General features: G+C 43.6%; 1 protein-coding gene across 2 annotated transcripts in view; it reads left to right on the forward strand.

Moving 5' to 3' along the window:
- The window catches only part of LOC147706635 (uncharacterized), a 131,803-nt gene that overhangs the window by 44,074 nt on the left and 63,085 nt on the right, over positions 1 to 24,644 (forward strand). For both annotated transcript variants that reach the window (XM_086933119.1, XM_086933120.1), the window contains one exon: positions 8,605 to 8,670. In XM_086933119.1, the coding sequence (XP_086789245.1) occupies positions 8,605 to 8,670 (66 nt within the window). The remainder of the gene's footprint in view (positions 1 to 8,604; positions 8,671 to 24,644) is intronic.

The raw sequence follows: 24,644 nt of genomic DNA on the forward strand, positions 1-24,644 counted from the left end.
GTGGTCTTTCCCAGCCACCGGCGCCGCCTGCCGCATCTTGTATCTCTCCGGCTGCAGCCCCGGGTCACTCTGTTTCTCCTCAGTTCTCAGGAACGCATTATCGGAACAGGACAAAACTTACACCGAGGAGGAATGAAAGTTCCATGAAGCCTCGGCGTATTTAATACGAAGTCATAGCCCAGTATCAAAGGATAAATGTAGGATTTAGTCTCCAGGAAGCAGGAGCCTCACGGAAGCGCGGCCATTCTGCTCGCGCGCCCTCTAGCTGGCCAAAAATGTTTTACTTGATTTACGGCACTCACATTTATCGGCATTCAAAGATAAACCTGCATCAGCTAGTAAACGACATACTTGCGTGAGAGTTTTGTCACGTTCCTTATGTGTAGCTCCGAAAACCAATATGTCATCATTATAATTGAAAGCATTCATGACAGGATGTATGACACATGGCTTGGTTCACTGACATAATTTAGAATGGACATAATAGCGACGCCAAAATATCGAAGTACAAAATATCGTCTCCCTATCTACAACAGGTAAGTACAAAAATATCGAAGACAAAATATAGTTTGTTAAAATATAGAAGTAAAAATATTGAATTTGTAAAATATGGTAAAAGTAACATTAAATTAATTAAATGGTCAACATAATTCAGAAAACATACTTAAAATTATTTAAAAGATGTTAAAAATAATAAATAATATATGTAACCTCTTAAAAAAATTTACATCACTGTTGGAGAGTGGGAGGGTAAAATGTACTATTCCCTCTCCAGCGAGTGGAACAGTAGAGAGAGCGTTGGATAGCGGGAGGGTAAAAATTACTATTCCCACTCCAGAGAGTGCGTGTCAGAACCTCAATTGATGTGCAAACAGTTATGGGTACTTGGGTACAAAGAAGCTCTAGCCAGAAGAAGAGAAGGTGGGCAAGAGGCAGCAGCTGGTCTGTCCTACAACATTCCTGGAATTCCAAGATGGCCGCCGATCTCGAAAACGAGGTCGCGGTCTAGTTGTTTCCCCCTTTTCAGAGCACCGGTGTCCTGAGGTGATTAGAAGCGGGCGCTGAGTAAACGCTGCGCACTTCACCAGAGATTTTCAGCCGAGTGCACCTGTATTTTGAAGCTCTGTTTTCAAGTGGCAAAAAAACCTTAGTTTTCTCATCGGGTCCGCCCAGTACTTCGTCCGCAACTCCCGTCGGGAGTAGGACTTCCTTAGTAAATACTTACCGCATCAGAAATTAAAGACGTCCTGTTGCTGCGTTTCTTGAGCCCGTTGAACCAGGAGGAGAAAGGAGTATTCCTCTGAGGAGGAGCCAGAAAATTCTGCAGTTCCTGAAAGAGAAGAGAACACAGAGCTAAGTGGCATAGTTTACAAGTGGCTATTGGTTCTTAATACTTCGTTCATTAGTTCTTGGACATACTTACCTTGACTGAGAATGTTCGAGTATTGTGGGTACTAGTAGCAAGAAAGAGAGAAACATATTAGTTACTCAATAAGAGTGTGAGGAGACACTGTACATAGACGTTGAAAGATAACAAGGAGAAATAAGAAAAAAACTAAAGAAGGAGAGTTACAAGAGAGTGAATCAGTAAGAGAAGTGAGTAGTCCTTCCTTCAATAGTAATATACAGAGAGAGTAGGAGAAAAGTGCAGAGAGTAATATAAATGTTGTTTAGTATCTACTGAGTCACGCAGAAAAGGCAGAGAAGAAGAATTAGATCAAGCAATAGAAGAGGAGCTAAGTTCTTGGACACAAGGGCAATATAAGGTAGAATGGGAAATCAGAGTAGAAATAGAACAGAGTAGGACAGGAGTTAAACATATTGTGTTTTTTCTATTATAGGTTCTCATAGAAAAGGTAGTCTGCAGGTCGGACAGAAGTTAACAGAGAATAGAAAAATGAGAGAACCAGCTCCAGGACCAGTCTCTTATTGTTTATTATTTTATCCATTTTCCCCCTTCCCCTTCGGAGGTGTTCTAGGGTCCTGGTTAATTTAAGTTGTCCGGATCCCTGGGGTATCTTTCGGAGGGAGTCCGAACCTAGCGTCTCTCTTCCTGTGCAAGTTCTAAGGTGAACCCTGACAGTGCAACAGTAGGAAAAGAGTTGGATAGTGTAGGGGTAAAAACTACTATTGTGACTCCAGTGAGGGCAATAGTAGGGAAAGCGTTGGGTAGCGTAGGGGTAAAAATTACTATTCCCACTCCAGTGAGTGCAACTGTAGAGAAAGTGTTGGATAGCGGGAGGGTAAAAATTACTATTCCCTCTCCAGTTAGTGCAATAGTAGGGAAAGCGTTGGTAGCACAGGAGTATTAATTACTATTTCCACTCCAGTGAGTGCAACAGTAGGGAAAACGTTGGATAGCACAGAGGTAAAAATTACTATTCCCACTCCAGAGCGTGCAACAGTAGGGAAAGCATTGGATAGCGTACGGGTAAAAATTACTATTCCCGCTCCACAGAGTGCAATAGTAGGGAAAGTAATGATTTAATATTTCAATAAAAATAAATTAATAATCAATACCAATACCACATTATTTAAAATTAATTACCAATTTCAAAATATTTATTAATTAATTATTATGAATACCAAAAAATATTATGTATTGCAAATGTATTGCCTATTCATAATTAATTACCAACCAATTGATTTTCAATTCCAAACATGTAATAAGTAATAAAACAATTACCAATTAATAATTAACAATACATTAATTATCAATACCCAAAAATAATTTCAATAATTACTTAATTACAATTCAATTACTTCCCACCCGATTTACCCTATAGACCGACAACCCACTGAGAATAATACATTAATAAAATTAACAGAATTATCAATTATTAAAAAATAATTACAAATTAATAAAAATGTATTACCAATTAATAATTAATTAGCAATACATAAATTATCAATACCAATAAATAAAAAATAAATGTTTATTGAATTACAATCATATTACTTTCCACCCTATTGCCCTATAAACCCACACTCCACTCCAAATAATACATTATTATAATTAGCATAATTATCAATAATCAATTAATAGCAATTAATTACCAATTATCAAAAAATAGTTACCAATTAATAATAATTCTCAATACATTAATTATCAATACCAATAAATAAAAATAAATATTTACCTAAACACAATTAAATTACTTTCCACCCTATTCCCCTATAAACCCACAACCCGCTACAGAACTAAAACTTAAAATTAAATTATAAATAATTAATCATTCTTAAAAATTAATATTTAATTTACTATAATTAAATTACTTTCCACCCTAATCCCCTATAAACCCACAACCCACTACGGAAGTAAAATACTCAACAATTATTTTACATACATTTCTTAACTTTAAAAAATAATTAAACATACATTACAAAAATAATATACACTTTTAACACATATACTAACATACAAAACACTTGACAAATGTATATTATTAAAAATTCGATATATTTTAATGCCTATATTATGTACTTCGATATTTTGACTGTCGATATTACTTAACTGCATGTCGATATTATTAACCACTATATTATGTCCATGCGATATTATGTCCATTCTTTATTTTGGGTTTGATATTCTGTCCATTCAATATATTTTTTTCGATATTGTATCTAGTTACCACATCGAATGACGTCTTGAAAGAGCTCTGCAGCAGATGGCACCAAAATGTAGTCTTTTATATCAGAACAGACCGATATGTGTAGAAAAGTTTGTAATGTATTTGCAATTCTCCTCGCGTTCCAGCTGATGATATCCCTTATTTAAATCAGGCTAGTGAAGACCGTCACACCATTTTATTCTGTTATTGTGTCAGCAATGTCCTGACCTGGATTACCTACCTTTAAGTTAAAGCGACAAGCAGAAGCCCGGTTTGCATTCCTGGCCCCTAAGTTATGGAATTCTATCACTGATCTTTTGAAATTCAGGAAATTGCTTAAAACCTGGCAGTACAGGCAGGCGTACAATTGACCTGTTTAACGTTCTGGCTCCTTCTAGATTTAGCGCCAAGAAACCAATCGGTGAACGAGCGCTTTACAAAATATCATTAACATTACATAACATAACATTGCCTTGTTCATTAAATACGTCAAGGCAGATCCCTACAGATCCTTCACTGTCTCTTTTGGGCATTACCGCTATGAGAGAAACCCATGGGGTCGGACCAGTGGAACACTCAATGATATCATGTATGAGTATTGACTCAAGTTCTTTTTCAACTGCCTTCTGCAGATGAAATACAATCATCTGTGTCCCTGAGCAATAGGACAGTAAGCCTCCTCTATATGTAACTGTACTTTCATAGTCTTGTGTTTCCCTAACCAATTATATAACAAAGGACCCAACTGATGTACTATTTCTTGATGAGAATTCATGGAAGTACCCGAATGGGAGCCTGCACTTGTGTATTCTTGTGTTTTGTCATAGTTTCAAATTAACCTTAACTTTCCTGGGGTGTTGATGCAGCCATGCATATATTTTAGTTTTTAATTGCATAAGCTGGGGAAATGGAGCTAATTCATTGTATTTGTCCTCAGGCATAATGTTTATCCACACACCACTGTCGATGATGAAAGGTATCAAACATCCATTTATCTTTAGAGTAATCTTTGGACAATGTTTGAAAGACTTTGGTGCTTTTTCATTTCGCCTTTGATTTGTACGTTTCTTAAAATGTGACTAGTACCACACATGCATTTTTCTCAGAGGTTAACATCAACATCACACAGCCATCATCTTCACTTTGACTTGATACTGATATTGAAGAACTTTTCAACAATGATTTAAATGACAATCAACTTCGTTTGGTGTTAATTTTCCTCAGCTGGTGTGCCGCTTGGCTTTGTGGATGTGCTTCGAATGTTATTTGTGGAACGTTCGGGTGGCCATTTTGTCTTTACACCATGCTGCTCAAATATGAATTTACCTTGAAAAAACTAAAGAGAAGAGGTGTGTTGCAAACCAGGAACAGTTGGTTTAATTAAACATTTCGACCAGGAGCACAGTTACTGAAGCGGTCTGCGGATTGTCTCAAAGTACAATCAATCTGAGCTCGTCTGTATGCCATTATTGGGTATCATAGAAATACTTCTGGTGATCCTTGTTTGTTAAAATATTGCGGGCCTTGTCTATGGAGTCATAAATAAGGCCTCTGATAACAAATGTAGGTGAACTTCGACCTTGCATGGACACAATATGGGCCAGTAGGTAATATGTACTGATGTCCGGCATAAGGGGCAATTCATCACTGCTTGTACTGTGGATGCTGTGCCCTGATTTGCTTCGTATTCCCAACTTCATATGGCATCTACCTTTATGGTGTTTTGGGAATGTGTGTACCCTTCTTGCTATATGTGCTTTATTGGGGCTAATTTCCCTGGACACTTTGGCTATTCTTGTCTGGGTGAGGGAACTGAGTTTCCTGTTCGCATGTTTGTCTGCTAGCACAATGCCACCCCTCCTGTGACCTGTTAATTAGCAACCTCAGGCCTATTTTGCAGAGCCTCCCCAACCACGTATTTGTGAGTCGGGGTTGATGGAGAGTTCGTAATAGGTGAATTTGATATTAGTGATGAGATTTTGTTTGCTTATCAAAGTGTATCATTATACTATTATCATTGAGTTCTAGTCTGGTTTTGGTCTTGGAGGCCTCTTGTTTCCTATGGGATGTGTCTCAGATGATATCCCTCTTACAGTTGCCTTTCTAGCGGCCCAAAGTTTATTAGGGGAGTCAAATGACTCTTTATTATGTTCCAAAAAGACCTTGAGTTGGGAGCGTAGTTGAGTGCTGTCGTCAGGCAATTTGCAGTGAGACAGGCTCCCTCTCCATTGACTTGGAGGTGGTCTCAATACAACCAGATCAAGCTAGATATGATTGTGATTGTGATCTGAAACCCTGTTGGTATGGCGGTGTCAAGTACATGAGCCACGAAAAGTGACTCTTATCAGTTTGTTAAATGAAAATGTAGAAACAGCGTAACTGTGTACACAATCTTAAATAATTTGTCCTCCAAGGTTTTATGTCCTAACTCCTCAGTGAACAACTCTCCATTGCTCTTGGGTAGAAATGTGTTGCATAAATACATACACCACATATTCCTTCACCATATGTTTACAAAGATAATTTAGAATTGGATTGAAAATTTGGAGTATTAATGCTAAGAGTGGGCGATTAAAAGGCAAATGTAATGTAGTAATGTCTTTTGACTGTTTGTATAAAGCGACTTCTTGACAAAGTTAAATTACCCCACTGTTTGTAATGTTTCAAAGTTTAAGATATAATATCAACCTTCTTAAATTCAAAAGTTTGCAACAATAGATGAATTTCTTTCTGAATAATGATATCAAATACACTAGATTAAGGAGGAGAGGAACTGTCTCTCCACAACGTTGGTTACTCTCAGGTCATTGATGAGGGGTGGCGAGGATTTTGTGATTCAGGAAATGATCAGAGATAAGGTCATATGTGTCAGTTTGGTTCTCTTCAATACTTGATTGTTAGATATTCAAGTGCATTGTCTGATGCCTGGGGGTAGTCTGCCATGGAGAAGGAAGACCTGGGCTGACTGAAAAGCGGCGGATTCGCTGGAGAATTTTAGGGAATCTCAAGAGAGTATTACATGGTAGAGTGAGATTTCAAAATGAGAAAAAAATTAAAAACATCTTTACAATCATGGAGAAAAAAGCTTCGGGTTTCTTAAGACAGAGTCGTCAAAAAGAATTTTGGAACAGATGCATTACAAATTTGAAGATAATTCTGCATATGACATGCCGTACTGGAGCCTTGACATCACATAAAACATCATAAAAGTAATATTTTGTTCATTTAATTTTATCTAATTATGTAATGACTCTATATAATAATAGTAAAATGTTCCATACCTTCAATGTTATCCGCCTTGCCCAGCCAAGTAATTAAAGTGCCTTTGTGCAATCCCTTCGAACAAGCTGTACTAGATACGGACGCATATCATATTTAATAATTATGAATAATAACTTAATCTATAAAGTGCCTCTGTGTCTCTACTCAAAAATTAACAGCGTTTTATTAGGATTTTATGCAAGGAAACCTATGTTTCAGAACAAATTTCTGAAACTATCCATAGGAGGACTCGTTGCTAAATTCAAATAAATAACAGTAAAAAGTTTCAAATGTCTACGTGCCTGCGTTCTTACACATTTTATTTTTGAAAGGAGCGAGTTAGGATTATAATTTTTTGACTAAGTTTGGGATGATCGGCCATCTTTAATATCTAGTTGTAATGAACTTCACTAATTACAAACAGTAAGGTTTTACTTTAACTGACACCCATCTTACAACGATGCCATAGCAATACAACAACAAGGTTATTAATATAACCATTTATTATTCCTGTAGCCTAGGCAAAACATCAGCCTGGGTCAGTTTCTTCCAGCTATAAGGATGAACTTAACAAAGTGGGTTGTTAAAGCGGTGGTATGCCCTCAGAGGCACAATATAATTGCTTGGCGGTACTTTCTCACTCGTATTTCCTTACAAATTAGTTTTAACAATGTTTGCCTCTCTTGTCTCAATCTAGGGTAAATACTTACAATATGCAATATTGTTTCATTGACAAACAGATAATCTGGAAGTTTGTGTTTATCTATTTTGTACCCATCTCGGAGTCCCATTCTTTGTTGGACAGCGACCAAATCTTAACATAAGATATCTATCCGTTAAAACCGGTTTTAAATGGGAAGTTAAATAGGGTTGGAGCTCGGTTTTATAATACCAGTAAATAATCGACCAAGCATGCTTTTTTTTAAATCACCTCCTTATCCAATAAAAGCAGTAAAAAACAGTTGACCGATTTAGCATCTGCTTCAAAACAATGTTGTTTATATCCAAGTGTTCCAAAGACTGGATTTTAAAAGTGTTTAGGCTCTCCGTTAAATAGGATCCCCAAGCACTAGCATAGTCTTTATTTATTATTTTGTGCCAGCATTAGTTAACAAGAGAGTTGGATTCTGATAGATAAAACAAAAATAGGCATGTTATGAATGTGGATTGTCTCACCAGAGTTTGGCTTATTAGGCCAAACTCTAATCTGTCATTGAGATTGTTTGAGGGAGGAGAGCAGTAAGTTGAAACCTAAAGTCACTCGGCAACAATCCAGGACAAGTTTTCTTATGATGAAAGTTTGCCTTGGGGACAATTTGAACAAGTGGATGAAGAAGTATGTTTAAAAATCAACATTCATTTCCCAGGTGAGCAGATAATTGCATCCTCTTGCGGAAGCTGGTGCTGGCACAGTAGATGATTTGTGATGAGACCCATTGTGACCCCCTTGTGTGCCAAACCATACACCTGAACTGTGAAGACTCCTTATATATGATTACTTCTCAAGAAAGGTTTTCAGTATGTCATTGACACAACTGCTGCAGATGTTAATCAGAACTGTTAGGTTGGATATAGACTAGAACCTTTAGTTGGTCCAAAATGACTGATGAAGGAATGGTTTTTGTGGAACAGGGACATTGCTTCCAAGGATAAGAAATTTGAAGACCTGGTGATGCACTTCACAATTAAGTGCACAAAGGATTAATAGATTGAATTTCTGATTGCTTTGTAGCGCCTGAAGCTGGTGGAAATAACATCCGGACCTCCAGCCCAATGATCGTCTCAATTCCCGAGAGAGGTAGGTCAAAGTGTAGTTTGGTGTGAATTTCTTGTGTAACAAGGGTTGTGTGTTGCAGATTATAGGTGATTATCATGGATGAAGCATGAACTTCATGTCTCCTTTGGGAACTTACAAGCACTGAGCTGGACCTGCTAGTATGGGGAGCAGCACCCCAACCCCCAAAATGTAGGCTCTCTGAAATTCAGATCACCCCAAATTGTACCTTTAGCGGGTCCGCTTCAATCCTCGATCTATCAATAAAGAACCCCTTCCTCATTATCAGACCTAACCTTAGTTCAGCTGAGTATAAACAATTAACTAGGAGTTCTAGATTAGGAATAAGTCATGGGTATTATTAAAAAGTCTCAAAATCAAGGGGTACAGAGTATTGCAAAATTTCTGACTAGTCTGACTTTGACCCTGCTAATCAGGACCACTGTCCATGTGCTATCTCCAGGTTCCGCCTACAATTGGATTACGTCCTTTCTTGAAGGTCGAACCCAAGCAGTTCGACTTGCCCCTTTTACTGCTCCTAAGATCGCCACCACGTGCGGGGTCCCACAGGGCTCGTCCCTATCTCCACACTTGTTTAATCTTTACCTCCTGCCCCTGATCCACTCCCTAAAAGACGGGAAGGTGACTACCTTCAACTACGCTGACGATCTTTAGCTTGTCTTCACTTGGATAACTCTCCAGACTCTGTCCATGATTTTAAAGCCACCATGCTCCACATCCAGTGCTGGAGGGACACTAACCATCTTAAACTTAACCCGGCAAGACTGAACTTGTCTTGCCTGGGAAGAGCAATATTTCCTGGGGCCCACACTACTGGCCAGTGGAATTAGGCCCCCCCTCCCTCACTCCCTCCCCTTCCGTGAAAAGCCTTGGAGTCACCATAAATGCAGATCTGTCGCTTAGAGGACAAGTAGGGGCAGTGGTCTCTACCTGTTTTTTCCAACTGCGCAAAAGCAGGAAGATTGCCCACCTGCTGACCCACTCGGCCCTCAAACAGGTTGTGATAGCCCTGGTAGTCTCTCGTCTCGACTTCTCCAATTTTATCTACCTCGGCCTACCACTGTTCTTACTCAATCGCATCCAAATGGTACAGAGCCAGGCTGCAAGACTAATCCATAAAAAACCTTGCTATCCAAACTTCACTAGCTACCTATTGCCTAATGCGCAGCTTTCAAGACGGGGTGCACAATTTTCAAGGCCATGCACGGCAGGAGCCCCAAATTCATCAGCTACATGATGGTAAGGCATGTCCCACTCCTCAATTTGTGGTCAGCACATCTTCAGCTACCCCTGCCTTTAATCTCAAACGCCAGGGAGGGTGCAGGTTCTCCTATCTTGCCCCTAAATTCTGGAACGCCCTACCACTAGTGATCCGGATGTGGGACAACCTGTTGGGGTTCAGAAAGGCGCTTAATACCTGACTGTTTAAACAAGCCCACGCATAATCCGCTTCCGTCTTGACACTGCCCAAGATCAGCGCCATGAAACCTCCTGGTGACTCTGCGCTTTAGAAATTTCTGCTAACATAACATAACATCTCCCCTAATTTAGTTTTATGGTGAGTTCTTAGGTACATCTCAGATTGGTCACTGGTGTATCCTCATAAGTCCCTAGTATATGGTACCGACGTACGCAGGGCATAGGTACCCCAGGGGTCCCCATGGGCTGAAGCATGTATTATACCACCCATGAGAGACCACTCAAACTGTGACTACAGGCCTGCCATTGCAGCCTGTGTAAGCTGGTGCTAGCACCACTTACGGCAGATATAGGTTTCCCTATATCTAAGGTCACTGCACTTAAAACCTATAAGTCTCCCCTCAAGCAGGCGTTTCAAGCCTGAAGGTAGGGTGCTCGGTTCTAAGTATGAGGATGCCCCTGCATGAGCGCAACACCACTACAACCTTTGGAGTCCATTCTCCCGGGTTGTAAGTGCATCAGCTATTACGATATATAGAGGGGCCATGCGTCATTACGTGATGACCATCTCTAAACTGGCTGTAATGAACCTTGTCATGTTTGGTATCAAACATGTTGGAATCATACCTCCCACACCGGTAACAGTGTGGGAGGTATGATTCCATGCACTGTAAAGCTCCTCTGTGAGGCCCTCAGTGATCCTGGTACCAGTCTTCTAGACCCGGACAGCGACTGGAGACATGTTTCTGCCCTTCTGCTGCTGAGCCAAGCTTGAGCAGGGGAAGGCAGAACAATAGATATCCTGTCACATGGAGGTGTAACCACCTCCCAGATGGGGTTTAGCGTATTGGGGCTGGATGGTGATGCTTGCCAGCACCACAGAGACTGCTCAAAGAGCACACTTGGTGCCCTCCTGGCATACTCCAGTTCAAACCAGTTCAGTGAGCCGTTGGCTCCCACTCTGGCGTGAAACTGGACAAAGGGCATGAGAGTACCCTCCCCACTGTCCAGCCCCTTCTCTGGGAGGGACGCCTGAATCATCCCAAACATTTCCTTAGGGTACTTAAGGGCTTACCTGTAGGTGGGTCCCTAGATTTGTCATGGGACAAGATTCAGATCTGACACCACTTTTGCTTCAACCGTCTGGGCACTCTGGACATCCATGGACTTTGCTCTGAACACCAAGACGGCAACTGGGAAGACTACTGCTGGTCCTGGCCTTGTAGTCCTGCTCGTCTGCTGCAAAGTCTGTGCCTGTGCTTCAAACAGGATCCTCCCAAGGCCTTTGGACATCCAAGACACCTGAAGGAATCTCCCATGAAGTGAAGGAGTCACTTCCCTGCATCTGCAGGCACTGCAACAAAGCTGACCAGTCTGCTGATTCTGGGCTCCCACAGACTCTGACAGACTCAGCAACACAGGTAGTAGTTCTTTAACTCCCTTGAGGCCTGCACTATCTTCTCACTGAGTTTGAGGTCAATATCCCTCGTCGTAACCTCAGGAACCAAACCCATGTGCACCACGTCAACTTGCCATTGCAAAAGCAAGTTGGCTCTCTTCCTCAGAGATCTTCGGGCTCCAAGTAACCTCAACCTCAATCATCTCCTGTGACCAAGATATTACTCCTCACCACATTTCTTGCACTGTGGACCTGCATCTTTGGCAAACTGATCGAGGTCTTCTTGCAACTCCAGTGCCTCAAGCCTGCGGGTCCTCTTGAGGGTCTTCTTTGATTTCAGTGGGATCACCTGATTGCTCCGAGCCTACTGTGACTCCCCTGGTTGTGGTGAGTTACTTGGACCTTGCTGATCCTGAAACTGCACCCTTTTTGCTTGCCACATTGTTTGCAGTTGGCGCTCCAGACGGACACTGACCCCTCAACTTTTGACATATGACGGGGGTCAGCTTGTGAACAGCTCCTGGTCTTCCACAGCATTGCCTGGTCCACAAAGTTGCAGCTCCATGGTCACCATCGAATCTCCTGCAACACCTGACATCGGTGGGCATTTGACTTTCATACCTACTGGTCACTACTGAGTGGCATAGACTTAATCGCCTCTAATGCAGGTACGGATCATCTCAATTCCACCTTTGGGTTCCACCGGACACTTTCACCATCTTCGCCAGCTGCATCTTCCTGAAGTCCTCTATTGAGTTCGACACCAGTTTCCGACACCACTTCACACCTATGCAGCCGGCTTCCCTGGTGTAGATATACTGGCTCCTAGGGTATCCACTGGTGGGGTGGCTCTCCAATCTTCTATCTTCCACAGGGTTTCATCAAGGTCCACTGGGAAAGGTCCTTCTTCTTTAAAAATGCAACTGCGACTCACCCATTTACTTGAATTGAGCACGCGGTTGTGTTCCCATTCTGCACATGGCCTCTGTGGGGTTCCTGGTTACTTACCTTGGGTGGTTTCTTGGGTCCCCAGCACTTATATGTCTTCTGGGTATAGTCTTTACTTGAGTCGTGGATCGCATGCTACCAACATGTTTTATTTGCACAGTATTGTGTACATTGTGAATATCTCCGGCTAGGTGATATTTGTATGGGTTAGAGAATGTCTTAAAATAAATACCAATTATTATAAATACACTTTGTTGTTCTTTTTCATTTAATATACACAAATAAGATTATGTTCTGGTAAAACAAGCTACTTTTCACTCCTTCTGGATTATGCCTGAGGGTTGCTCTCTACAACTACCACTTAGAGAGCTTTCAAGGTTGTCTAAGACCACTAACATCACCAAGAGTGTTGTCTTAATTTTACATAAGTGAGCACCATATACTAAGCCAGCCTCCTACAATGCCAAATTTGAGCTCTTTTCTTCCATCATCCTAAAGAGTCTTAAGGTACCCAGGGTTTATAGATTCCCCTGGAGGGGACTGAAAAATTAGGCAAAATACAGCTACATTTTTTTTGTGGAAAAAAGTGCTGCTGAAGACCAGCATCTGTTATTTTTTTCTAGCAAAGGCTTTGTGTTGCTGAAATCACCATCTTTCCATTATAGATAATGGGGTAACCCAAAAAGTCAAGACGGACCTGGGTGCAATACAGGAAGGAAAAAATGGTCCGTGACCGATTTATCATGAATTGAATTCAATTATACACAGTCTGTGTTGTGTAGAGCACTACAACACTCAATATCCCAATGACCTTTCTCACGCATGCACTCAATTCCTATTTATGAACACATGTATAGAGAAACCACACAAGAAACAGCGCCAAAACAGATCAAATTACTTCAAACAAAAACATTTATAGGTTGACTCGGCAAAGAATTTCGATTCAATAAAAATAGGTTGCACGCAAGAAGGGAGAAAAAGTAGGGGAGTGGTGTTGGTGGGTGGTGAGAGTGCAAATTACAGGAATCAGGTCCAAGCGTCCAAGCCGCTCCTGGACACACCCATGGACCTTTCTCCTGCTACTCCTGCAAATTCATCGGCACCGACAACCTCTCCGCCACGACCACAACACAGATTCCTGACCCCAACCACCTACAGTGCATCCTCCTCAACACCCGCTCGGTCCACAGACACGCCATTGACCTATGGAATCTACTAGACACCATCTCTCCAGACGTCGCCTTCCTAACAGAAACTTGGATGAACGCTTCCTCCGCCCCAGACATCACCATTGCCATCCCTGAAGACTATAAGATCACACGCAAGGACCGCACCGACCATACAGGAGGAGGAATCGCTATCGTCCATAAGAAATCCATCCGCATCTCAACCAGCTCTGACGCCAACCTCGCCAACTCCGAACACCTTCACTTCCAGATCCACATCGACCCCAAGACCACTCTCAGAGGCACCCTCCTCTACAGACCACCAGGACCCCGCGCAAAATTCAGTGAAGACATCACGGACTTCATCACCCCACACGCGCTCCCCTCCAAAGACTACATCCTTCTGGGAGACCTCAACTTTCACCTTGAAAAGATCAACGACCGCAACACCGCCTCCCTTCTGGACAACCTCGCCAACCTCGGACTTAAACAACTAGTCACTTCCCCCACCCACATCGCAGGTCACACACTCGACCCCATCTTCACCTCCAGCAATCATGTCTCCTTCAGCCACACTACGGATCTCCTCTGGACTGACCACAGCTGCGTCCACTTCACCTACAACAAGCCCAAACCCATCAACCACCTCCAACCAACTCTGCAAAGAAACTGGAACAAAATCACCACGGACCAGATCTCCGCATCGCTCCTCCTAAACACCCCAGCCCACTCTTCTAACGCAAACGAAGCCGCCGCCAACCTCACCCTATGGTTATCCAACACCGCCGACACCTTAGCACCACTGAAAAAACGTCAAAGCAAACCTGGCAGCAAAAAGGCCTCATGGTTCAACGATGATCTTAAGAAGTCCAAGAAACTCTGCCGCTCCCTTGAAAAGGACTGGAAAAAAGACCCAACCACTAGCACCAAGGACGCCTTCAAAAACGCCACCCGCACTCACCACCAACTAATCCGAAAGGCCAAGAAAACAGCATTCAAGGATCGACTTGACAACAACGCCCACAACAGCAAGGAACTTTTCAACATCGTCAAGGAATTTACCAATCCCTCAGCCAACTCCAACGACATCACCCCCTCTCAAGCCCTCTGCAACTCCCTAGCCTCATTCTTCCACAACAAGATTGTAGACATCCACAACAGCTTCGACAACCAACCCGGAGACCAACCCACCCGTCCATTTGCTGAACATTCTCCCCCCGTGAACACCCTTAACGACTGGAACCCAATCTCCACTGAGGAAACAATCCGCCTGATGAATTCCATCCACTCAGGATCCCCCACAGACCCATGTCCTCACCACATCTTCAACAAAGCAGACTCCGTCATAGCACCGCACCTCCGTCACGTCATCAACTGCTCCCTCAACTCCACCACCTTCCCGGAAGACTGGAAACACGCTGAACTCATGGCCCTTCTGAAAAAACCCACAGCGGACCCCACCGAACTCAAAAATTACCGCCCCATCTCGCTCCTTCCATTCCCGGCCAAAGTCATCGAGAAAGCTGTCAACAACCAGCTCGCCGCCTTCCTCGAAGCCAACAAATCCCTAGACTCCTCACAATCTGGCTTCCGAGCAAAACACAGCACTGAGACCGCCCTCATCGCAGCAACAGACGACATTCGAACTCTACTGGACAATGGAGACACAGTCGCCCTCATCCTCCTCGACCTCTCTGCAGCATTCGACACAGTCTGCCACAGCACCCTTTTACAACGCCTCAATAACATCGGAATCCAAGGAAAAGCACTTGAATGGATCACCTCGTTCCTCTCCGGAAGAACCCAGAGAGTCCGCCTCCCACCATTCAAGTCTGAGGCCACTGAAGTCATCTGTGGCGTACCACAAGGATCCTCACTCAGCCCCACCCTCTTCAACGTATACATGAGTCCCCTCGCGACCATCGCCCGCCAACACAACCTCAACATCATCTCTTACGCGGATGACACTCAACTAATCCTTTCTCTCACCAATGACCCCAGCACCGCCAAAACTAACCTACACGAAGGAATGAAAGAAGTTGCCGAATGGATGAAACAAAGCCGTCTGAAACTGAACTCAGACAAAACAGAAGTCCTCATCTTAGGGACATCCCCCTCTGCATGGGACGACTCCTGGTGGCCGGAAGCCCTCGGAAAAGCACCCATCCCGACAAACCACGCACGGAACCTAGGCGTCATCCTGGATTCTTCACTCTCAATGAACAGACAAGTCAGCGCCGTATCCTCTTCCTGCTTCAACATTCTTCGCATGCTCAGAAAAACATTTCGCTGGATCCCCACCGAAACAAGGAAAACAGTCACCCATGCTCTGGTCACGAGCCGACTGGACTACGGAAACACCCTCTACGCAGGCACTACCGCTAAACTCCAGAAGAAACTCCAACGAATCCAAAACGCCTCAGCCAGGATCATATTAGACATCCCACGCAACGAACACATCTCTGGTCACCTTAAAGACCTCCACTGGCTACCCGTCAATAAGAGGATCACTTTCCGACTGCTAACCCACGCACACAAATCACTCTACGACATCGGACCAGAATGCCTCAACTCACGACTGTCCTTCTACACCCCCTCCCGCCAACTACGTTCTTCCAACCAAGCCCTCGCCACTGTACCTCGCATCAACAAGACCACCATGGGAGGCAGATCCTTCTCATACCTGGCTGCTAAAACATGGAACTCACTCCCCGCTTACCTTCGCCTTACCCAGAACCACCTAGCATTCATAAAGCAACTTAAAACGTGGATATTTGACAAGTAATCCTCCTCCCCTGTCTAAGCGCCTTGAGACCCTCTGGGTATGTAGTGCGCTATACAAATTCTCTGACTTGACTGACTTGACATGATTTTAGAATCATTGGTAATCAAAACCAGACAATAAAGACCTGTCCAATGTATATCGTTCATTTACATGCAATCTGTAAATTTACAATGTGCAATTAATGCATCTTTCAAAGGAATGTCGGATAGGAAGCAGGTACAGGTCTTTTTAAGTTGAGGGCGTCGACGTTTCGACTCGGCTGATGCAAGGATGGAGATTTAAGCCTCAGCTGCTAGTCTTCTTCAGGACTGGATATGGCAACCTATTCCCAGTGCTAGGCCTGGCTACTCAGGTATTTAGTCCAACAACGAACCCAATGGCCCAATTACGCCAAGGGTACAGGAATCAAGGGTGCGCAGTAACTTCAAGCACAATATTTTGCATCCGTTAATGATGAGTGTGATGCCAATCACTTCCCTTAATTTCGGGAGAACTCCAGACAATCCATGTTGCTCCTAGCATACGCGGGCAAGGCAGCAGGAATAGGCAGCATTTTGTACACAGTTGTGGCATTTTACCTTTACCTATTTGTCATAATTTTTGTGCTTTCAACCATTTTCCAGTTAGTGGTAGAAATGGGTGTAAAACCAATAATGGATCCCGGAAAGATATACATTTCTGAAAAGAAGACACAATTTTGAATTTAGCAAGGGGTTATTTTTTAAGTCTTTCAAGGTTTTCCTATAGAAGGTAACAGTTGAAATAAAAAATATTGAAATTGAGTTGAAAAAAACAGCCGTTTGTGCCTACATTTTCACCTGTTACTTCTTCTAACTTTGCTACATTTTTGAAAGCACTATACTGTTACTTCTGCAGTGCCCTTTGGTTGTGGGGATATATCGGGCTTGTAGGTTCACCGAGAACCCGAGGTACCCAGAGCTGATAACTGTGTTGCACCTTGAAATGGTTTTTCATTGTGTACCTGGTATAGAGTCAATTCATTTGGAAAAATATAAAGAGTGAAAAATAGATATCAAGGAAACCTATGAATTTCCGGAATGGGAACAACATATGGGGGCAGATTTATGAGGCCCTTGCGCCAGGTTTACGCCGCTGTTGCGTGGCGCATCCCTACGAACGATTACAACGTGGCGCATCTAGGCAGATGCGTCACGTTGTAAAGCCCTGCGTTGCTTGTGGGCGTTCCGGCGCAGGGTGGGCGTTCCGGGGCAGGTGCGCCTCGCAAAAGTGGCTAAGTGAAATCTATGAGATTTCACTCAGTCACTTTTAAGCCAATGCTGCGTCAAAAGCCTGCGCCTGCTTGAAGCAGGCGTAGGTCTTGACGCAGCATTGTTAAAATGGGGCACCCCCGAGCCTTGCTGGAGCTGCGTCACGCTTGCGACGCAACTCCAGCAATGCGCCACATTTCCGGCACAGATGCGTCACGCATCTGTGCCGTTTTTGCACCATGGTGCGCCGAATTATAAATGCGGCGCACAATGGCTGGCGGAGCTGTGGCGCACTGTGGCGCATGTTAACTGGCGCATCCCTGGGGATGCGCCAGTTAACATAAATCTGCCCCATGGAGTTTAGAAGCAGTGGCTATTTTCACATCTCTGAATTTGTGGGTAGCCATATTAGCATGTGAATTAGAGGGTATTTTTCAAAATTACTTCTTTTTACACGCTGTCTTACCTTTGGAAGGCAGCAATGCATAGACAGACAACTAGTTATAACATTTGTTCTACTATGCTGTATTCCCCTAAGTCACCTTATAAAAGCAGTACCTCACTTGTGTGGGTAGGCCAAGTGCCCACAACAGGAAATGGGTCAAAAGGCAACATGGACACATCACATTTTTCCACTGTAAACTGATGCTTTTTTGAAATGTGCCTAGCTGTGGATTTTGAGCCTTACCTCAGCTGGCACCTGGTGAAGACTACAAAACCTGTAAAAACTTTTAACGGGACACCCAGAGGAATCCAGGATGGGGTGACGTATGTGGGTTCTGGTAACCTGAATCCCTTGCAAACCTCAAACTTTGTAAGAAAACAACACATTTGCCTCACATTTCTGTGATAGAAAGTTCTGGAATCTGCTTGGATCCACAAACTCCCATGCACCCAGTATTTCCCAAAGTCTTCCGATAAAAATGGTACCTCAATTTTGTGGGTAGATCTAGTGCTCGTAACAGGAAACAGCCCAAAACGCCATGTTGACACATCACATTTTCACACAGAAAACTGACCCTTTTTTGAAAAGTACCTAGCTGTGAATTTTGAACCCTAGCTCTGTCGCCACCTGAGGAAACTTAGCAGACCTGTGCATTTTTAAAAACTAGACACCCAGTGGAATCCAGTATAGGGCGACTTGTTCAGCTTTCACCCGGTTCTGTCACCCAGAATCCCTTGCAAACATCACACTTTGTGAAAAAGACACATTTTCCTCATATTTCTGTGGTGAAAAGTTATGAAATCTGCAGGGATCCATAAACTCACACACACTAAGCATTCCTCCAAGCCTTTTGATAAAAATGGCACCTTACTTGTGTGGTTAGGCCTAGTTCCCGCAGCAGGAAATGGCCCAAAATGCAACGTGGACACATCACATTTTTTCCCGTGAAAACGGACTCTTTTTTCACAATGTGGCTAGCTGTGGATTATGGATATTAGCTCAGCCGGCACCTAGGGAATCCTAGAAAACCAATACATTTTTTAAAGCTAGACATCCAAGTGAATCTAGGTAGGGGCTTTCACCAGGATCTGTTACCAAGAATCGCTTGCAAACCTCAAACTTTATTTAAAAAAAAAAACATTTTCCTGATATTTCTGTGGTGGAAAATTCAGGAATCTGCGGGGAGCTATAAACTTTCACCCACACAGCATTTCCCCAAGTTTCCCGGTAAAAATGGTACCTCACTTCTGTGGGTAGGCCTTGTGCCTGAGGCAGGAAATGGCCCAAATGCAACGTGGAAATATCTAATTTTTTGACATAAAACAGACCCTTTTTTCACAGTGTGCCTAGCTATGGATTTTGGACCCTAGATCAGCCTAGCAAATATGTACCTTTTTGAAGACTAGACCCCCTGGGGAATTAAGAAAAGGGTGCCTTGGTTGCTCTCACCAGTTTCTATTACCCAGAATCCCTTGCAAACATCAAACCTTGTGATAAAAACACATTTTCCCCACATTTCTGTAATGGGCAGTTCTGGAATCTGCGAGAAGCCACAAACTTCCACCCACCCAGCATTTCCTCAAGTCTCCCAATAATAATGGTGCCTCAGTGGTGTGGGTTGGCCTAGTGCCCGCAACAGGAAGCGGCCCAAAATGCAATGTGGATACCACATTTTTCCACAGAAAACTGACCTTTTTTTTTGCATTGGGCCTAGCTGAGGATTTGGGGCCTAGCTCAGCCGGAAACTAAGGAAACTTAGAGAACCTGTACATTTTTGGAAAAAAAACACCCAGGTAAAACCAGGATGGGGTGACTTCTGTGGATGTCACCTGGTCCTATTACTCAGAATCCCTTCCAAACCATAAATGTTGTAAAAAATAAAATAAATAAAAAATGTCCTCACATTTCTGTGATGGAAAGTCCGGGAATCTGTGGAGAGCCACAAACTTCCATACACCCAGCATTCTGCTAAGCCTCTGAATTAAAAATGGTACCTCACTTGTGTGGGTAGGCCTTGTGCCCGCGACAGGAAACGGCTCAAAACACAATGTGGATGCATCACATTTTTACTCAGAAAACACCCTTTTTTTGCAAAATGCCTACCTGTGGATTTTGGGCCCTATCTCAGCCAGCACCTAAGGAAACCTAGCAAACGTGTATATTTTTAATAACTAGACACCCAGAGGAACCCAGGAAGGGGTGATTTGTTCAGCTCTCATCTGTTTCTGTTACCAAGAAACCCTTGCAAACCACAAACTTTGTAAAACAAAAGACATTTTCCTCATATTTCTGTGATGGAAAGTTCTGGAATCTGTGGGGTGCCACAAAATTCCAACAACCCAGTATTTCACCAAGTCTCTCGATAAAAATAGTACCCACTTGTGTGGGTAGACCTAGTGACCACAACAGGAAATGGCGAAAACATACTGTGGAAACTTAAATTATTATAAATCACAAAAATGCATGGTCTTGCGAGGAAGTCACTTGAACTTTTGGTTCCGGGCTTGGCGGTCATCTTGGAAAACCTACCTAACACAGACATTTCTGAAATCTCGACACCCGGGGGAGTTCAGGGAGGTTGCGTGGATCCCCCAATGGTTATTGATCGATAATGTTGTATGCCTCTACAGTATGTTTTGGGCCCTTACCTGTTATCAACCCTTGGCCTACCCACACAAGTGAGGTAACATTTTTGTCAGGAGCCCGGGGGATATGCTGGGAGGTAGGAAATTTGTGTGGGTTTGGTGATCCCAGAACCTTTCCACGCAGAAATGTGAGGAATACATGATTTTTTTAATCTAAATATGAGGTTTGCAGGAGATTCTGGGTAACAAAACATTGGGGGATCCATGCAAGCCACACCTCCTTAGACTGCCCTGAATTTCTAGTTTTCAGAAATTTCTAGGATTTCTAGATTTCCCTAGATGGCCCCCGAGCCCAGGACACAAAACGTAGCTAATCCCCTTGCAAAAACAGGTTGTTTTGGGATAGATAGGGGCACCTAGGTTTTTGGTCCCGGGCTCTGCGGCCATCAGGGGAAAGCTACTAAACCTAGTCATTTCTGAAAACAAGATACTTGGGAGAGTCCATGGAGGTGTGACTTGCGTGGATCTACCAACGTTTTTTAACCCAGAATCCCCTGCAAACCTCAAATTTAACTAAAAAATCTCATTTACCTCACATTTCTGGGTGGCAAGATTGTGAGATCACCCCACCGGCCCAAATTTCCCAACACCCAGCATTTTCCTCAGTGTTACAATAAAAATGATACCTCACTTGTGTGGGTGCCCAAAGCAGAGTGAGCCTAAACTCTTATGGAAAGAAACTGCCCTTTTGGACCCACTTTGGTTCCCTCTCAGTTTTTAATTTTTTAGGTTCTCTGCTTTGGACACCCACAAATGTGAGGTATCATTTTAATCAGGAGACAAAGAGGAATGGTGGGTGGTGGGAAATGTGCACCAGTACGGTGATCCCACAAAGTTGTTACACAGAAATGTGAGGAAAGTGTGACGTTTTAGCTAAATGTAAGGTTTGCAGGGATTCTGGGTAATAAAATGCTGTAGGATCAACACAAGCCACACCTCCAGACAAGCACATCCATGCACACCCCCAGCCAAGCGCCATACATGTATAAACCAAGCCAAGCATCAGTAAAGGCACAACACTAGCCAAGCGACAGTTCACACACGCCGCCAGACATGTGCCATCCTCGCAGACAGCTAGCCAAGGAACAATCCACACACACTGCCAGCTAAGTACACGTCCACACACACTGCCAGCAAAATGCAGGTACCCACACAGCCAGCCAAATGCCAGTACACACAGATCATCAGCCGAACTCCAGGTCACGCACACGCACAGTAACATTTGCTGGTGTCTAGTGGTTTTCTGGCCCCTTGGTGGCAAATGAGCCTAAGAATATCGCAATATCCCAAGGCAGAATGTGTTCCTAAAGGAAAAGGGGTGAAACCCTTGCCTAAGGGGCCGCTCCCTTGAACGCCATAAATACATCTCTGGTGCCTAGTGGGATTTCTTCCTAGAGGCATATCAGTAGCAATTGCTCCAGTCTGCCAACAATTTGGATTGGAGGGGGCATTTAACTGCCCATTTAGGGCAGCCGCTTCCCCTACGTTTGCACAGAAAAAAATCTCTTGTCTAGTGTGCTTACTGGCCCTCCTGGTGGGCAGATTGGGAGCTATTGTCCCACCTGCACCCCAGGAGGGCAAAAACACTGTGTCAATAATTGTGAGGGGTATGGAGCATTATAATGCTAATTTAGGGCCGCTCCCACCCTAAATTTGCTTGCCCGAAAAAAAATCCCTAGTGTCTAGTGTGCTTTCTGTCCGCCCAACACGGCCTATTATGAGCTATTACTCCCATCTCTGCTCCTTGGGGGCAAAAATATTGTGCCAATATTTCAGAGGGGTGTGGGCATTATAATAGCCATTCAGGGCAGCCCCCATCTCTAAATATTCACACCAAAATATCCCTGGTGTCTAGTGTGCTTTCTGACCCCATGGGGGGCAGAAAGACAGATTATTGCCAAATTTAAATGGGATGAGCAAATGCCCTTGCCCAAGGGGCTGCTCTTCCCCCTCTGGTGTCTAGTGGGTGGATCCCTGCCTGGGGATCGCCCTCCTGCCGCGATCCCCAAGAAGGGATCTACTAGGGAAGGGTACCATTGGAAATGGGAGATTGGCCCCTTTCCAATGCACCTCTACCACCTGCCTAGGTGCTTGGGGGCTGAGAAAACCCCAGGAGCACGTAGGCAGTTAAAATGATATGAGTCGATCGGCTCATTTCACTTGCAGTTTCAGTATAATGACGTAGGTGCACCTTGCACGACGATTGTCACTTCACCGAAACAAACAAAATGCCTCAGGCAGTTGGGGAAGTTCTTCCCCAACCTCCAAGACTGCTGTGCCGAGTACGTAATGGTTATGTACTTGGCACAGCAGCACTGCAACCGAGGTCATAACCAGCAGAGGACGTAACCATTACGTCCTCAGCATGCTAGGGGTTAATAACTAAAGTCTGAAAATTCAGCCTGGATAGCTAGAGATAACTCATTTTAGGCAAATCAGAACACAGTAAGTAATAATAAACTACTTAGCACTAACCTAATTTTAATAAATCCTGCAGCCGCTTCTACGCTGTTGCTCTCTGGAAATAGACACCACAATGTGAAACTTTATTTGAACAATAATCCATACACCAGAGAATTGATGCCAGGCCATATTGGAAACATGTCTGGGGACTTGATACAAGTATCTCTAACCAATCCCCTGGATTGAGGTCGTAGCACTATATAGTCTATGTTTCATCTATTGCCACATTAACCTGATGGGAGACAGATTCCAGCATATCAGTCAGACTTTTGCAGCAATCTAAAATAATGATAATTTGATGGATGGAATGCTGAATAAATCAAACATTTGCCCAAGTCAAGAGATCTGAGTTACAGCCATCATTCTTTTGCTCACCATGCCACCCCAGTTTAGAGCCAGCCAATACATAATAGTCTTGACCGTGCTCCTCATGGGACCAGTCCAGCCTGAACTGCAAAGCCGGGTTTTCCCTGGACCGGACACAAATAAAATCCGCTGAACGATTTCTGGGTATTATCATTTATCAGGCGGTCTAGCTTAAATCCAGTATCGAGACTGATTTTCATTTGACTGTGTTTAAACTAGAATGGCATGGGAAGCAAAAAGACAATGGATTTAGACCCATATTTCTATGCTGAGGTGAATGTCTGACATAGTTCAACATTCTGTCCATCAATTGTTCTTTTGCCTTTGTCACCCTGAGTGGGACGGGTATGACCGGACGTGGGTCCTGTGCTCTCCATGCCAATCTTTAACAAGGATTTAACACACAACTGTGACTGGGGTGAATGTTTGATTTGTTCAGCATTCGGTCCATCATCAGTTTTTTTGCATCTGTGCTCTAAGTGAGAAGGGTATGACCATACGTGGGTCAAATGTGCGCTACACCTCCGGATTCAAACTAGCCTGGCTGATGAGGGGTGATATTCTGAAAGTTGTCCAAGGATGCTTGCTTCTGGTCCAAGAAGGAACTTGCCTGGCAGTTTAGGCTGGACTGTTACCATGAGGAGTAGGGGCAAGATGATTTGCATATGACTGGATCCAAACTGGAACAGCGCTGTGCACAAATTTTTTTTTGCAGAGTTTTATATAGCGGAAACTAGACCCGAACCGAATCGGGTATCAGAACGCTTTACATAGCACCAGTTACATTACATGAGGACACACATTCATTTTTATGCACTGGGAGATTAAGTGATTTGCCCAGAATTACAGGAGGTTTTGGTGTCGTTACCGAGACTCGAACCCAGATCCCGAGGTCGAGCGCCCTAGCCGTTGAGATTGAGGATTGAGGTCATGGTACTTGATAGTCTATGTTTCTTCATATCAGTAAGCCCGGGCTGCAAACTCTGCTCCACCAGCGGAGTTTGAAAATGCAGAGTTCAGGCAAAAACTCTGACTCCATGTCAGTGCAGAGTTAGCCCCTGTGCCATGGCACAAACCGAAAGAAAACCACTTGCCTGCTCGCTGGCGTCTCC

This window comes from Lissotriton vulgaris, chromosome 7 (genome assembly GCF_964263255.1).
Source record: "Lissotriton vulgaris chromosome 7, aLisVul1.2, whole genome shotgun sequence".
NCBI lineage: Eukaryota > Metazoa > Chordata > Amphibia > Caudata > Salamandridae > Lissotriton > Lissotriton vulgaris.